Source organism: Cervus elaphus, chromosome 15 (assembly GCF_910594005.1).
Source record: "Cervus elaphus chromosome 15, mCerEla1.1, whole genome shotgun sequence".
Taxonomy (NCBI): domain Eukaryota; kingdom Metazoa; phylum Chordata; class Mammalia; order Artiodactyla; family Cervidae; genus Cervus; species Cervus elaphus.
The window spans coordinates 6,070,580-6,088,661 of record NC_057829.1 but is presented as its reverse complement, the minus strand read 5'-3'; the positions used below and the strand labels follow the sequence as shown (position 1 = coordinate 6,088,661).

At 40.2% G+C, this 18,082-nt stretch overlaps 1 protein-coding gene across 3 annotated transcripts in view; it reads right to left on the bottom strand.

The window, feature by feature from the left end:
• Positions 1–3,108: 3,108 nt before the first annotated feature.
• The window catches only part of LYST (lysosomal trafficking regulator), a 177,038-nt gene continuing 162,064 nt past the window's right edge, over positions 3,109–18,082 (bottom strand). For all 3 annotated transcript variants that reach the window (XM_043924934.1, XM_043924935.1, XM_043924936.1), the window contains exons 48-53: positions 16,983–17,081; positions 11,725–11,864; positions 11,346–11,443; positions 7,244–7,400; positions 6,083–6,154; positions 3,109–5,085 (exon numbers count right to left, since the gene is read on the bottom strand). In XM_043924934.1, coding sequence (XP_043780869.1) covers positions 4,947–5,085; positions 6,083–6,154; positions 7,244–7,400; positions 11,346–11,443; positions 11,725–11,864; positions 16,983–17,081 — 705 coding nt within the window. In that variant the 3' untranslated portion in view covers positions 3,109–4,946. The remainder of the gene's footprint in view (positions 5,086–6,082; positions 6,155–7,243; positions 7,401–11,345; positions 11,444–11,724; positions 11,865–16,982; positions 17,082–18,082) is intronic.

Below are 18,082 nucleotides of genomic sequence, written 5' to 3'. Positions count from 1 at the left end.
GGTGTCCTGATCAGCCTCCGGGACTCAGGAAGACAGGGGTGAAGTTGGTATTTCCCATTTTGTCAAAAATACGAGTACTCTTTACACATGCACACAAATAAAACACAGTTGCTCAGACAAAAGATCAGACCAGTACCGCCTAACTATTCCATTCCCCCTCCTAAATAGACACCTGACAGTCAGACGGTGCTGCTCCCAGACAGGCTTGTTTCCTGAAAGGGCATGAAGCGGGGGGATAACCCCCAGCCCTGCAAGCTGGAGCAACTTACCCCAAAATGGACCGAGGGCTGACGGTAAGTCAGAATACTTCTCCGAGTTCCCGCGGGTCACAGGAGCCCTGGCCGCTCCAGGGGGCGCGAGGGAGGGGCTGCCCCAGCCGAGCCCCACCTGCCGCAGGGACAGGCTCCTGGCTGGCTTGTCAGAAACTGTCGCCAAACCCTAGGCTGTGTGCCTGATGCACAGCGAGACCAGACAAACCGAAACATCAGAGTTTGGAGCAGAGGAGGATCTGTTGCGGGATCAAGCAAGGATGGGCAGCTGGTGATCAGAAGACCCGGACTCCCCAGTGGCTTTCAGGCCGGGGCTTTTAAAGACGGTGCTAGCGGAGCGGGTTGTAGGGTGTGTGAGCAGCTCACGGACCTTCTCCTTTCGATTGGTTGGTGGTGCAGTAACAGGGTGATGCTTCCAGAGTCTTGCCTTCTGGTTCTAGCTGGTCGAGTCTACGTGCTTGTAGTCAGCAGGTAGTTACTGTCCTCGAGCAGGTGGGAGGCCTCAGCTTCTTAGAACAGCTCAAAAAGGCTGCATCCAATTGTGGATTTCCCTTAAGGAGGCACGGAGTCCTGCAAGTTACTGATCTCAGCAGTGACTGCTTGAGTTTGCTCCATGGAAGTCAGTGAAAGCCTTTGAGACTAAAGGTTTTTGTCAGGCAGCGGCTTTTAAAGCACAGAAGTAGACTTCTTTCTGGGGAAGACTGGGAGAGGCGAAGGAAGCCCTAGGATATAGTTAAGAAGTGCGTCTTTGCTACTGTCCCATCGAACCTGTGAACACAAGCCCTGCTGGCCACTAGAGCCAGGCTTTCAAGGGATGTGGCCTCTGGTGGCAATGCTAGAGACGTCAAAAGTGCCTTTCTCTGAGACGCTGCAGACCTGGGCAGGACAGAGGGCCGGCATGAATGTGATACCCACTGGCCTCCCCGCTGCCTGCAGTGACCTTGGGATGTGTGCTGAAGCAGCACCCCCTCTCCTGCCCCAGAGCTGTGAAGACGAGCTCACAGGCCTCTTTCCTGGAAAGACGGGAGCTTGTCTGCTGCTTCCGCACTGTTCCCTGGCTGGTGGCTGGTTAAGAACCGTTTCTCTGTTTGTTACAGTCCTGTGGGGCCTGGGAAGGTAAGCCTGGTTGGCTACCAGAGCCAGGGGATTGAAGGGGCATCCCTCTGGGAGGCAGCCACAAAATCTGGGGCCCCAGACCTGTGCCTTCCTGGGAAAACCTGGGAAAGGAGAGGCTGGGCACAAAGTTGGTGCCTGCCAGTCTCGGCTGTCTTTAGGGAGTATTTCAGTGGCCTCCAGAAGTGTGTTAAATGCCTGCCCCTCAGGCTGAAGCTTTTGAGATCCGCAACAGGCCTCTTAGCCAGAGGACTGGAACCTTTCAGTCTTAGGCCTCCGTGCCAGGCCCTGGGGTGCTAGCCTGGTGGGTCCGGGAGAGCCCCCAGAGACCTGTTTCCCAGATGCTGTAGGCTCATGGGTCTTGTGGACTAGGCCCACTGGCTTTCAAAGCTAGATGTTTTGACGGGGGTGGGGGTGGGGGGGGCGTGCATCTCTCAGGTACAGGTCTTAAAAGCTGGGATGCTGATATGGGGTTCAAATCCTCCCCTCCTCAGGGAGCATCTGGGAGCTGTTGGTCCCCAGCCCTGACCGTGCGCTGCTGGGCTGGGAGTGGGGTTTGTAGTGAGAGCGTGTCTCAGCCTCTCCTACCCGTCCTGATGAGTTTTGCTCACCAGCTTCTCAAGAGTTGCTTTGAAAGCTCTTGGGGTTCTTTCAGAGGGAACTGTTCTGTGTGGAGTTGGAGAGTCAGGGTGTCTGTGGATGGGGGTGGGCTCAGGATCGCCCTGTGGCACCCTCTGGAGCGGGAACCCCCTGCAGCTCTTCTGTCTTTGACTCAAGACATTAACAGGTCATCCAGACTGGCGAGGAACAGACCTGAGGGGCTGGGAAGAGCTTCCCCCTGCCCCTCCCTCCCCTCACCTACATGCGGGCTTGCACTGTGCGCGGCGGAGCGCAGGAGTCCACCTCAGGCTTGCAGGTGAAGCGAGGGCGTCTGGCTGGGCCAGATCACATGGACACATGCTGCTCCCGAGTTCTTTTAGGAGCAGACATTGAGAAGCAGGTGTGCTCTTGGCTCCAGAATCCTTCAGACTCCATGGCAGGTACAAAGCAGAAAAAAAGAGTGATTCTGTGTTCCTGGAGCGCTGGCGGTTGAACTCACCCACTGTTCTGTAGGGCCCTCCAGAGAAGCCGAGGCGTTTCCGTCACTGGACATCTGCTCGCTGATGGTCCTCAGTCCTTGGCAGATGGACGGCGTGGAGCACATCTGAATTCATCTTCACCTGTCAGAGTTCTCTTCATCCATTCATTGTCAACAACAATTTGACTCTTCTGGATCCCCTTGATCTAGACTGAGTTCTTCAGTTCTATTTTCTCAGAGGACCGTCTGCTCCTTCACAGCACTGACCATGTTTTGTAACAACTCACATTGGTTACTGACAGCATGTTCTCTAGGAGTGCAGGGAACCACCGTGCCTCACCACCTCGTGTGGCCCCGGCTACACAGTCGGGGCCCAATACAGATGTGCTATTGGCGGTGGGGGGCGGGGGGCAGTTACTCTTTTTTTAAAAAAATGAGTGGTTTACCTTAGGACTTCTCTCTAAACTCCATTTAAAGGTTAAAACATACAATTTCTCACAAAGACCACAATTCAGAAATGAAAGTTATCCTTTCCAGTGACATAAATTTATAGGGCGGCTAAAGAGAAACTATATGGGTTACCAAAAAAAACCATCAATTTGAGACGTGGTTATAATATTTAAATTGTATTAAGAACAAGTCCTTAAATCTATTTTTATGAAATTTATTCCCAATTTGAAGTGGCAGTGTATACAAAGGTAACAGCTTGTGATAATTTACAGAAATATTTGCTACAACATGCACATTATGAAGTGTTTCAAACATATACATATTAAGTTCATGCTGAATAAATAATCCCCCCAATTTTTTATTTTTACATAAAAATATAATATTGCACTCTTAACAAGACCAGTTATTTTGCATATTTTCTCTTCAGATAAATGATGAAATTCAGCTTAAAAAAAAAAAAAAGACTGAGTAGCAACTTGTTCTAATAAGGAACTAATTTAAAGTTCTCAGTAGAAAAATGAACGCTAGACAATAGCTGCATTTTTTTTTTAAACAAAGCAAATCACTTCAACGTGAATAGGAATAATTTCATCTCTGCACCTAATTGGACCTCAGAATTAACAGCTGGTCTGTGCAAACCATGATCTGAATGTAGCCGTGGAGCGTTCACTGAAGGTTATAAGCATACATGGCCACTTGCTTCCTCTTGTGTTTATCTTGACAGCAGAGACTTTGGAATTGTATATTATACAGTTTTTAAGCAGAATGTTTTAGAAAGTCTGGAAGTTACAAAAGTACTTCTGTAAACACTATATGAATTAAATTTCCATAACAAACACGCAAGTTATTCTTAGGCGGGAATATAATTTTTTATCTCATGGTAACATTACTGAGCTTATTTTACAGTTTTCAAAGCCAATAAAGCAGCACCCCAAGTACTATCATGATAGAAATAGGCTATTTCAGGGTTTTTAGGAATTCTGTCTTTATCGTGTGTAAGTTTGCTGTGGAGTACACAGATATTTCTACGGTTCCTAGAATAGGTTAACAGAAATGGTGGGAACTGCTTTCTAAAAGAATGATTCTGCCTCCTATTTAAAACAAAGGAAGCTATCTCCTTTTCTTTGTAATTCTGTTTTGGGGAAGAAAACTCTTCAGCATATTAGATTAAAAGCCTTATCTGGATTGCATTGCTATACCTGTGCAAACTTCTTTTGTAGTGGAGGCTTTCAGTTGCAAATTGTTAAGCATTCAATGCTCTGTAAATGCCAGATATTAAAAGAATTACCATTTTGTTTATTAAATCTTAGTGCCTCAACTAAGAATATTCATTATCTAGTGTTGCGGATTTTAAGTACGATTTTTATGAAGAAACAGAATGTGTCTGAAAATCAAAGATACCTGTGTTGTCAAACAAATTCTGGTTCTACTTTGAGCTAAGAAGGCAATAGGCAAAAACTGCCTAACACTGAGATTCAAATATTCAGATATTCCAAAAAATGTTTGGTGCAGAGGCACCTACTGAACTCCTTACTGCTCAAAGAAAGCAATAATCAAGTCCTGAATTCTCTCTCCTTATCCTTCCTTTTTTTGGGGGAGGGGCGGGTGTGTGTGTTATTTTGGCAGAAAACTTTAAAAGTATAATCTATTAGAGCAAATTTTATGTAAACAATTAGCTAACCAATTTAAATTCTACTGGGTTTTTTGGGGGGGAATAATAGAAAATAATAGAAAACAGAAATAGAGATAAGTTTTTGTTTAGACTCCTCTATGGAAAAAAAAACTTCAAGGATATGATTTTAATTTACTGTGCCAGACTTCAACCTTGATACAACTCTCCAGATCATCACTAAATTAGAACAAAACTTTCCTCTCAGGACCTTGTGAGGCAGCAGAATTTTGTGCAGATGGACAGACTGTATCATTGCTTGGATTTGTTTGGTCATCCGCGTCTTCCGGTTTGAGCTCCTGAAACTGGCGAAGTCCGTAAATGCAGCCTGGAGTTAAAGTGCTGTGGAGAGCGCAGCTCCCCTCACTCACCCGGCTGCGTAGCTGCTGAGGAAGGAATAGAACATTGGGTGTTTCAGGCGCTGCTGGTCCTTCCGGCACCAGGCGATCACAGTCCCGTCGCTGTTCGCTGTGTACAAATGGTGGCCGTCACAGGAAAAGGTAAGGCTGGTAAAAGAAAGACAGTCCCGTTTCTACGCTGTGTCTCTGAAAATTGTATCAGCGTGCTGGTGATCATGTGGAAATTGGTGTAAGAAGTTAAGAGTCTTTACTGGAGCAGAGAGACAGATAAAACAACCACCTACAAGTGGTTTTGACTGTACTAATATAGTTTAATGGTTCTGCTGCCAAGTTTGTGATGCTCATTCTAACCAGGTGATACAGACTAAAACCAAAATCAAAAGATTGGCACACTCTAGGAGAAAATATAAAGCCACATATCCAATAAAAGGTTAGTAAAGAATAATAAAAAAAAAAATATTGGCACACTCTGATCCCTCTTTGCATGTTTTCTTTTCCTTTCCTATTTAGTGTTATTACTTAAACAATAAACACATGGGTATAGGAAACTTCAAAAAAATATAACAGTACTACATTTTCTCTATATAGAAATAAATGAGGATTATTTTATGGAGGTATTTTATTTCCCTGAAAGAGGAAAAGATAAAAAATGTGTTATTAATATATAATTTTATTTTATTACATTTAGTGGATTAAAAATAAATTTATTTTAATGCAGTAGAATTTGAATCACTTACTCCAATTGAGTTTTTAAAGTCATATTTGTTAATGGAGCAGAGGGTAATAGGTTGTTTATCAGTCTTGTCTAGCACACTCCTGTAGCTATCAGTCACCATTATGGTATTTTCAATAATGAAAGGGAAAAATATATAACTTTCACATTTCAAGAGGCCTTCCCAGGCATGATCCCAGCACACCCTTCTGTGAGGCTCTGAGCTCCTGACCCAGATTTTAAGCTTCATGAACACAAATGCCTTGCCTCCTTCTGCCATGGGGTCCCGGACATCCTGGTGTTCGATAAACAGCCAGTTGTTTTTAATGATCCTCCTTAGGTTCCTCGTTACTTCTGTGTGCTATACTATATCTCCAACAGAAACAGTCACAGAGTATAGTATGAAGCAGGGAGGGGTGGGGGAGGGTTTACCTTACAATAGGCTTATTTGATTTAGGAAACGTAATTTCCCGCACAGGCTTTAAGTCCCAAGTACTCCATAACCTAGAGGAAGGAAAAAAGTCATCATCTAATTACACAAACTCAAGTTTCCTTTACTAAAAAGTTAACCAACATGTTTATTTGTTAAAAACTACCTGGTAAGGAAACACAATAAATGATTAACGTGGTTAATTCTGGGTAGTTTGATCAGGTGGGTATGGGATTAAGAATACTTTGTGTATTTCATATTGTTAATCTCAACAATTAAAAAATGAAGATCATGGCATTCAGTCCCATCACTTCATGGCAAATAGATGAGGAAACAATGGAACAGTGACAGACTTTATTTTCTTGGGCTCCAAAATCACTGCAGATGGTGACTGTAGCCATGAAATTGAAAGATGCTTGCTCCTTGGAAGAAAAGCTATGACAAATCTAGACAGCACATTAAAAAGCAAAAAGCACAGACGTTACTTTGCCAACAAAGGTCCATCTTGTCAAAGCTATGGTTTTTCCAGTAGTCACATATGGGTATCAGAGTTGGACCATAAAGAAAGCTGAGTGCTGAAGAACTGATGCTTTTGAACTGTGACACTGGAGAAGACTCTTGAGAGTCCCTTGGACTGCAAGGAGATCAAACCAGTCAGTCGTAAAGGAGATCAGTCCTGAATAGTCATTGGAAGGACGGATGCTGAAGCTGAAGCTCCAATACTTTGGCCACCTGATGCAAAGAACTGACACTTTGGAAAAGACCCCGATGCTGGGAAAGATTGAAGCGGGGAGGAGAAGGGGATGACAGAGCATGAGATGGTTGGATGGCATCACCAACTCAATAGACATGAGTCTGAGTAAGCTCCAGGAGTTGGTGATGGACAGGGAAGCCTGGTGTGCTGTAGTCCATGGGGCTGCAGAGTTGGACACGACTGAGCAACTGAACTGAACCGAACTTTTTATAGTTAAACAATATAAAATTTCAAAAATGTACAAATTACTATTTAGAAATAAAACAGAAACACCAGAAGAACCTATATCCAAAGGTGATTTTAAATCTCTAAATTTTAAATATTATTATGTTTAGATAGTAAAAAATATTTTTTGAAACTGCTATGTCCTTATGAGCAAAAGGTCACAAAGAAATCAAACTCCTCTTACCTTACAATTCCATTTTCTAATCCCCCAGCAATCACATTGATAGATACTCCCTCAGGCTGGTTAGAGAAAGCCACAGAACAAATGATCTCTCTGCAGTGGACGTGTCCAACGAGGTCCCCATTCACTGTCCAAAGTCTGAGGTCACTGCCTCCACCAGCTAAAACACCACAAAACCCCACAGGTCACCAGGGTGTGGGTGCTGCAGAGCCCCCCACATTGGGCCCCAGAGGGGAATCCCTGAGTGCCTCACTTATCTGTTTGATGAAGTTCATAGGCAACTCATGACTGGAGAGTGTGTAAGTGAAATTACTACATAAGGCACACAGAGTTGGCCTATTTATCTAGAGATGATGGCTAGTGAAAAAATAAAATTAAAAAATTAACCTACAAGGTAGAGCAACAATGTAAATTAACCATGAATTTCTTTGTAGTCATAATTTCTTAGCATACAAACTGCCAAATCTAATTCTGAAAGTACCTAGAAAGCTAAACAACCTTCAAGAAGAGAAAAAAATATTCTGTGAAACTACAGTATCTTTAAGAAGTGAGTTATGGGACTTCTGAAGAAAAAATAAGTTATAGTAAAAGTTGAGTTAAAAACTAATTCTTAAAAAGAAAGCTAATTCTTCAGAATGTCCAAGAGTGAATCTTATAAATCAATGTCTTATTAAATGAATTTTTTCTTTTCAAAGACCAGGAGTAATCAAATTTTTTGTAGTTTTCCAGGTGATTGATGGAGGAGGCAGTAATTGCTAGCCATCCTCAATAAACTGGGGCTGGTGGTTTGGGGCCTTATGGTGATGTGTCCAGCCTTTCTGGAGAAATGTTCTCATTCTGATAAAGAGAAAGGTTAAGAGGCATGATAAAGTTGGGATGACATAGTATGTGTTACCACACTTTATCTCTCCATTAGGACTAACATAAAAGTAGAGAATTTATTTCTCTCCTTTATTAAGGCAGTGAAAAGATTTCATATTTTATAGCAAAGAAGTAAGTATTAGAAATACTTCTTCATCTATAGAAATGCTAAAGACCATCAAATACCACAGACCAAAATGCCCAGTGTGTTGCAGTATGATTCACAACAGCCAAAAGGTGGGAACAGCCAGATGTTCATCAAGAGGTGAATGGATAAACAAAATGTAGCATATCTAAACAATGGAACTCATTTTTATTCAGCCATGAAAAGTAATAAAGTTCTGGGGAGGGAGGTGGGAGGGGTGATCCGGATGGGGAACACATGTAAATCCATGGCTGATTCTTGTCAGTGTATGGCAAAAACCACTACCATATTGTAAAGTAATTAGCCTCCAACTAATAAAAATAAATGAAAAAAAAAGTAATGAAGTTCTGACATATGCAACAACATGGATGAATCTTGAAAATGTTATGCTCAGTCAAGTAACTGAGGGGGTAGGAGAACTACCCGCTACTCTGAATTTTAGAATATTATATTAACTTTATAGTACCACTGGCAACAGGAAAAGGCTATGAACTCTAGTTGAAATGCATGTATTTTTGATATAGTGGCAGAATGATTTTTAAAAGTACAGAAACCATCTACTATAATATTTACATAGTTTAATAAATTTTATATCTTATCACTATAAAAACCACATCCCATAATAAGCCCTGGGAAATCAGGATAAGGAAAGAATGAGTTTGCCAGTGTGTCTTTAGCCTCAATACAGAAAATTTTGAGACTATATATGTGTATACACACATATACATATTGTATATTATATACATACACATACATATATATGTATCTTCAATTTTAATTTTAAAGTTACTTGGATGGTTCTCACTAAAGAGTCAAGATTTTTTGATAGGTTAAATCTGGTTAACTTTCTTTTCTCTTTTTTTTTAAAGTATGGTTAACTTTCTTCCCTTCCTAGAGTATAAGAATAGGAGAATGAAATGTAGTCCAGGTCACTAAACATAAATTTGTCCTCTTTTAAAAAGTCATTACTTTTATCATGCTCTCGCCCAAATGCTCTTTATGACTCCTCTTGTATATGTATTGAGAGGCCTCAAACAAGTTGAGAAGGCCTTTTTGTTCAAAGTGGGAAGAAAGTTCTACCCATTACTCTATCATACTGTGCGTACTGCCTACGGACACTTGAATACCCTACTAGTGAGTTGGTAAATATAAGCAAAGTAATTTGGTTTCTTGTTCCCATATGACTAGCTGATATAATTTCACAGATATAAATCACTACTGGCAGCAGGAAAGCAGCTCCCTCAGGATCAGTTCCAATTTCCAAATGTTGCCAAAACAAGAAAGTAGAGAGCTCTAGATAAGTAATCACTGTATTCCCCCCTAGGTTCCCTCTTGTTGTGTGTGACCCACTGAAAGCCCCTAATGTACAAATCAAGGAAGAACAGTTAGCAAAGTCATCAATCATCTGTCCACACTTGTGTTACCAAAGTCAACTATTTAAGGTCTTTCCCTTTAGTTATGCTGACTGGGGAATAAGAATGTGTTCATGACATTCATTACTTTATGACTGGGGGCTAAAGCCTGGCAAATATTAATACTTCACATCTGAAATCTTGAAGCATGACTGGAGACATTACTTTTCTAGAATATAAGAATGATGAGTGTTTTGTAAAATTGACAAAATTCCAAGAGATATCTGTGATATAGTAAAAAAAAAAAATTATATATATATATATATACACACATATATATATATATATACACACACACATATATAGGAACTTTGACCCACGACCCTGGCATAGAGCTCCTAAACTCTTGTTAATTTACTGTCTTTTCTATGTTAGGGAGATGACTCCTGGGGAGGTCCTAGACAGCTTCAGCGGGGAGCTGGCCAGCAGGGAAACTGCCCTTATAGCACCTCCCACCTCTGGGGAGGGGAGAGGAGCTAGAGGCGGAGGTCAGTTCCTAATGGCCAGTGACTGAATATACCAGGCCTACATAATGGAACCTCAGAAAAACCCCTGAACAACAGGGGAGAAGACTGATGAGCACATTCATGGGCCAGGAGGGTGGTGCCTTGACTCCACAGGAACAGACCTCTGGACCTTTTCTTGTGGCTGTTCACTTTGTAATGAACTACAGTAATAAGTACAGTGTTTTATTGAGTTTTGTGAGTTGTCTGAGAGAATCATCGAAACTGGTGGGGGCCTTGAGACTCCCAAGTTTGCCAACTTCAACTAGTTAGTGTCAGAATTGAATTGCATTGTTGGACACCCATTTGGGGTCACAGAACCGGAGAACAGTTTAGTGTCTGGAAAGACCACACATTTGGTGTCAGGAAAAAACAATATAAAAAACGCAAGCAAAGGATAAGAGACCACCCACTGTAGATGTGTCAAAGATACCTTGGACAGAAAGAAACAGTTTTTTGAAGAATCCTTTCAATTAATGGAAATGCAAACAGAAAACTTATAAGCTTGCCAACTGTTCTTACCTACTGGATGCATCAAATATTTTAATATGTATACATGAAAATAAAACTAAAAGCCAGACATTTGATTAGGAGAACCATCTTTCTCATGTAAATTTGGGGCACATTACACCTCCATTGTTATTCTGTACTACTGTCCTGCAGGAACTAGAAGACACATGTAGTACAAAGCTGACCCTCTGCTGATGCCCTGGAGGAGGGCATGGCAACCCACTCCAGTATTCTCACCTGGAGAATCCCCATAGAGAAGCCTGGCAGCCTACAGTCCATGGGGTCGCAAAGAGTAGGACAAGACTGAGCAACTAAGCACAGCACATGCCTCAACTGATGGACTCAGTCTTCGACTTCATTGTATTTTCATACACATAGGACGGAGGATGAGATGGCTGGGTGGCATCACCGACTCGATGGACACAAGTCTGAGTAAGTTCCGGGAGTTGGTGATGGACAGGGAAGCCTGGCGTGCTGCAGTCCATGAGGTCGCAAGAGTCGGACATGACTGAGCAAGTGAACTGAACTGAATACCACACACATGCTATTCCCTAAGTACTCAGGTCTGGCAGGGACCAGAGAGCCGTAGCGTGACAGTTCACCTATGATGTGACCAGCTGGCTGAGCACACGTTAGCACAGCCGCTCCGTGCTTTGGGCTTGGGGCCGACTCACCTGAGGCGCACACTGTGGCAATGTCACCTGTGGTCTCACTGGCAGAGACGGCCGTGACTGGGCTTTTGTGTCCCGCTAGACTTTGCACGTAGCATAACCTGAAAGACCAAAGACGCGAAAATCTGCATGTGAACATTAAATATAATTACATTCTTTTACTTATACAATTGTTTTGGTTAGTATATGTACCTACTATTTATAAGGGATTCCTGACTCTATTCCTAACTGATCTATTAATTCAGTAAGATTACAAAGGTAAAGTCTGTATTTCATGCTTAAAGTTATTATAATGTAAAGATATTATTTTAGTGCATCTGTTTCTCACAGTAAGAACTGAAACATTAAAAAGAGCTATTTTAGAGTTGGAAATCTTCTGTACCTGTTTAAATCCCATATGATGCAGGTTCCATCTCTGCTCACACTTATCATTATACTATATGGTTTGCAGACAAATAAACTGGTTATCTCTTCTGTGTGCCCATACAGATGTATCTGAGACTCCATTTCTATATCTGAAGGCTAAAATTTAAAAAATAAGTATAAGATAAAAGCCATGACAAAAGGTATTCTAGTACTGTTATCTCAAAAACAAAACAACCTAAGTGACTCAAACATCCTTCTCAAACAAATTTTTTCAACCTAGTTCAACTTTTTCTGAAGAGTAGAACTAAACATTAAAAAAAGTTTTAATTGACCATAATCTCATCAACTGATAAGTTTTTCATTTTTGACTATTCTTTTCTAGTCTGGCCAAATATACTTGTACTTTAATAGTTGTGATTATCTCCATATAAATAGTTCTCTATTTCATATTTTATACATTCTCCCATAAGCATTTCTCATTTTTGACAGTGTATTCAAAATGATTTTTAAGTGTTATGATATTCTATATAGTTAGTATACCATAATTTACTTGAACATCCTTTATTGACAGATATTTAAAATAGTTTCAAATGTTTTCAAAATTTTAGATGCCATAAGTAAATTTTATTTTATTTATTTCATAATTCTTAAATTTATGTACATAAGTTTTGTTCCTCCTCTATATCACTTCTTTAGAATAAATTTCCAGAATCCTTGTAGTGGATCAATGAATATTAATAAATTTACAGTATTGATACAAATTTTACAGTGCAGATATAGTACAAATTTTACAGTATTGATACAAATTTTACAGTACTTGCAAAGGCTTTGCACTGACTCTTGATGCTACCAATGGCAATGTATTACTCATCAATAGTTGTGGATTGATTTTCAAAATCAAAGCTTGCAACCTGGTGTTCCAAGGTCCACATGGTTCACAGATACCAGATACATACATATATTATGTATATATTATACAGGGTATACTTTTTGTTATATACTAGGTTTATATTGTCATAGGGCATAATTTTTGTTATATACTAGGTTTGTATTGTCATAAAGTATTTCAATATTTCAAAGAAAACAGGAAAGTAGAAAGTATAAATACAATGAAAATCTGCATACTGACCACTCAGTTAAACTAACCCTAACATTTTATAATGTCAGCCTATTTTTTAAATATAGAAAACATGAACTATTACATAGTGTGTGTACTGTTTTACATCCTATTTCCTCTCCCTTCTCAGAAGTTATTATTATCCTGAACTTTGCATTTGTTTCCTGTGTATTTAGAATTTATGTTCTACTATATGCTACTATAACAATAAACAACGTATTGGTTTTCATTTCGATAAACTTTATAAATATGGTATTTATTGTTCTTTAGGCATCCGATCTATTTTGCCTTTTTTGATCGCCATTGTGATCAAATAAAACATACCTGTGTTGACTTCATTAGCTGCAGCTCATGTATTTTAAGTGCTCCATGGTCCAGTGTCTTAGTCACATAAAAATACGTATTTTATTACTTAAAAGGCTCAAATGACCAGGCAACACCAGTCTTCCTTGGAGCCACTGGCCTGAGCTGTGTGGCAGTGGTTTCTGTCTAGCTAGGGCACATGGCCTGCAGCTGAACACAAGCACAGTGACAAGACGGCTCTGAACAAGGGCGCGAGTCCTGGGGCTGGGCCCCCTCTGGTCCGCCTCTGGGACCCTCCCCACAGGGCCAGGAGTCTGTGGGGCCACGGGGATGTGCCAGCACCCTTGCAGACCATGCTTCAGGGTCCCTGGGGCTGAAGAACTGACTATCCAGAAAGGCTTGAGCCCTTTCCTTCTCTGCTTGCATTTGTGTCTCAGCAGTCATTCTAAATCTGAAAATTTCCCAAGTTTTAAATGGCAATCAAGGTTGCTTTTAATTGCATTTCTCTTATTATAACTATTAATAAGCTTAACTTTTTCACATATTCATTTTTTACCTGTAAATTTGTGTGCTTGGTTTTGTATATTTGTTACTACATTAGAAAATTATTTGTAGGGATTCCTCTATTAGTGGAATAGAATGCAAGCACCTTCCTCGTTTCTCCTGGATGACCCGGATCACCATGCCAGTCTAGGGATGCCTTATCCAAAGCTGAGTCTCAAGGATCCTGGACAGTCCAGGAAATTCCAATCTAGGCTGTATATCCAGGCAAGAGTTGGTCCCATCTGACTCATCCTCACTCTCAGGGACCAGCCTTTTGGACAAGAACCTCCTTGGCCACACCCCCCCCCCCACCCCCTGCATTTTGCTCTGTCCCTTGTTACTGTTTTCTACTCCTCTTATAAGAGGCGGTCTCAAGGTCAGTGTCAATATTCTAGGACTGACAGATAATCCAAGAATATCTAACTCAAGGCTAGAGCTCCCTCCTTGCTTGTTAAAAGCTATATATATATGTATGTGTATTTTTTTTACTTCATGACTATGAATAATATTTATGGGGTAAACAGAAAATAGGTACCCTACAGTGGTTGTTGAAATTTTAGATTTTGCACTTTAAAATGATTCTAAGAGTCAGTGTTACTAGATGATTCCCTGAGGGATCAGAAAATAATTTCCATGGGTAGAACAGAAATCTTCTGCTGGCCTACTTCTTCATAAAATGTTCTTGAATGGTTTGATACTACCTTGGATAAACTGTATATTTATTCTCCCTGCCATCAATTTAGAGACTAGAAATACAGGTGTTCACTTATATAAAGATGACGTGGGCACATTAATAAGTGAAAAACAACTCAAGATCAGTTATTTTAGGATCAGTTATCACCTTTGAAGACATTCTTCTCTAATATATAAAGGGCTTATAGATAACAGTTCCCTATAACCAATCAATGTATTCATCATTAGGTATGTAGAATGCATTTTAACAGACTATCTTAGGAGATCCAACAGAAACAATGCTCAAAATTAGATATGCCTCACTAGCTTAGGAAAGTATTTTATAAGCTTCCCTTGAAACTATTTTCAAGCAACAGTTATCTTGGTTATAGCTTACATGGCACTTGTGAGCCTGTCTTTTGCTGTGTCAAGGGCAACACAAACAAGAACATAAATACTTTTAGAACCATGGCATTCTGTGGGTTTGGGCAACGGAAACTAGTGAACATGAGGTGCTTCCTGCCAACCTCTCAGGCACAGGGTCACATCTGCAACTTCAGGGACCCCAAAATGATGAAATGGTGCCCAAGAAAAAGCAACAATACCCACAAAATCCCAGGTAACCTTCCCTTAGATCAACCGATGATAAAATCATACAGCTAAGATACACTTTTGGACATGGTTTAAATAGTAACTGTTTATCTCATGACTTGATTACCTATTAGGAGAAAAAGAAAACCCTTATATATAAGCTGAAAAATCAACTTTCAGGAAAGGGTAGAACTGAGGAAAGGTATGCAACATAAGACTTCACAAGCCTACAATAACTTCAAACTAAAAGAAGCACATGTATTGCTGTATTCAAATGATAACAGCTACACCTTTGATCTGCTGCTTCAGAGCTATGCTATGTACAATTACTCCTATATCGGCAACTTAATACTTTTTTTTTTTAAACCAATACTGCATACTGTGTTAGTGTACAATTAAAAATTTAAATTGTAGGGAGAATGGAAGTAAGGAAAACTAAGAACAAGGCTGTTCAAAGTGTTGGAAAAAGAGGAAATAAACAAAAGATGGAAGACAGTTTTTGGACGACAAGGAACAAATGATCTGCGCACACAAGCAGAGGACCCCTCTGCGGCAGAGATTAGAATGTACGTGTAGGAAAAAGGAGACAGAAAGGTGAGCTCAGACATGGGAAGGCAAGGCAGCAGTAAATATCAGAGACGTAATAAAATTGACATCTGATTTAGGCCTTGGGGAGTAAAAAGAAAATGAGACATTCCAAAAGTGAAGGCGCCCCTCTGCTTAGACCCCCCAGCACTCTTCTCACTGTGGCCTGTGTGTTAAGACTCTCGCCTCTCTCTACTGTTCCTGCCGCTCCTCCCAGCACGTTCTGCTCTGAACTACATACAAAGTATCTGCCACTCCCAAACTACCACGCCTTTAATTCCAGGTGGTTAGTGTACTCTTTCCTCTTTCCTCCACTCAGGAAAATGATCCTTCAGGATCCAGCTCAAGTGTAAATTTTCAGGCTCCCTGACACCTGGTTGGGCCCACTTCTGGCTCTTTCTACCCCGTGTGTCAGTCTTAGAGCACACACCCCACTGTTCTGCAATAACCTGCAGGAGCCCACCTCCTGCTGCGGAGTCCTCAGTATAGCTGCCAGCATCACCACAGCACCTTTTAACTGGCACCCCTCCCTCCAGGCTCATGGCCCTTTAAGCAGGCTCTACAGAGATAGTCTTAAAATGCTGACTGAATCATATCACTCCTGCTTCAAGCATTTTAATGACTCCTTAGACTAAGAGTCAGAAACAATATTATGGCCACATTTATACCCTAAGGAGGGTGGCAAAGAACCTTAACAAGGGTTTAAAACTGAATAAACTTGCTCAGAAAAGTAAGGAACCGAGTGTCACCCTATGCTAGGAAAACAGGTTTCACCCAGTAGAACACGTTTTATAAAATAATGGAGAAAACGGTAATTTAAAAAAAAAAGCACACAGAATGTTCTAGAACAGAATGGTTATCACTGAGTTATCACTCTAAACTTGCCAATACTCTTCAATGGCACCACAGACAGCTGATTCAATAAAGAAATGAGAGTAAATTAAGAGAAGTACAGCATAATGTCTTCTTCACTAGATTGTTTTAATAATTTAACTCACAAATCTTAAAAGATTCAGTAAATGGATAAAAAAATTTCCCCCAGTAAGTGGTAGAATAGAGGCTGGCTACTTGGATTTTTCTGTCATTTAATTCACTCAGAGTGTATTAGGAATGTTAGGAGTTCTGCACTTCTAAATTTTACAGAATCTTGTGGGTTACCCTTTAAGCATTCAGGTCGATACTGAGAACACAGGGAAGCATCAAAATGTCACGAAAAAGCCTACATACAAAGCAGAGTATAACTCAAAATACTTTCTGTCTCTGACTGTATACAGTTATTTAAAAAATTCTTTTATGATCCTAATAAACCTAAAATAAAGGGTTAGATATTGACCTTTTACATTACCTTTTACATTACCATTCTCTTCTGTGAAGAAGAGATTCAAGTACAAAAAATGTAAGTTGCTCTAAGGGTTTCTTCCCCTCACTGACATGAAAATCCCACAGATGTGCCCAGGACCTACCGTGCCGCTTGTGAACCTGTTTGAGTAAGCTGTGATGACACCACACTTGCTCCCAGTGAACAGCTGGCAGCTGTCAGGGACCCAAGCACAACTAGTCACCTATGAAAAGGACAAGTCAAAGATGAACATGCTTAAAAAGCATGAGAAATGCTTCTACTTTTCTGACATTTATTTTAAAAATATATGCTCACAAAACTAAGATAAATATTTTACTTGAAATGATTAGAATGGTGCAAGATATAGTAATAGAGTATTATGTAACTTTAAGATGTCTAAAAGCTGTAAAATGTGAAATAAACTGTCATCTTTTGGTTCTCTTATTGCATTGTCGAAAAAATGCTGTTATCCCTTGAGAAAGTATAAAAGAAGACCAGAGACACCGTTTCTTTCACTTGTCATTGAACACAGTTGGGAATTTAGAATTTTTCATTTTCTAGTGATAACAGAAAAGAGAAGAAAATTGACAGGCGTATGTTTTACAGTTAAGAATCAATCAGAAGATGAGGCAAAGAAAGAGCAGGACTCTAATATGTAATGACGATAGTGAAATTGATCAGATAAGTGAAATCGCAGAGTGTGGGTCTTTGTATGATAATATCCTGGACAAATTTTCTCAAACTAAAGAACTAATAAGTGAATGACATATTCCAAGAACAAAAATGAAAAATGGTATTCTCATCTAGGTAGCCATTTGATTGGAAGTACTTTATCACACCACGCTTGCTCAAAAACTGGATCATTTTGTTTTGCTAAAAGGACTTGAGAGTGTTTTTTCATCTTTAATGATGTTTCTGTGCCCAATTTTACATGACAGAAATAATTTTGCAGTGTTGAAATTCTTATTAAAATTTCTAATAAGGTGGTTTTTCACTGTCCTTTATTCTTACTTTTGTTAGTTTACTAGTAAGCCAGATGACAAAAGGCAGTGACCTTTTTTTCAGGCATATTGAAGATTAAGCAAACAAGTCACTGCTCTCCTTTTTTTCACTGCCAAAAATTCCCCACAAGTAGCTGATTCCATTTCTTTCTTCTTTTTCAAGCACTTTTATTTATTTATTTATGTCTGGCTGTGCTGAGTCTTTGTTGCCGCATGAGATCTT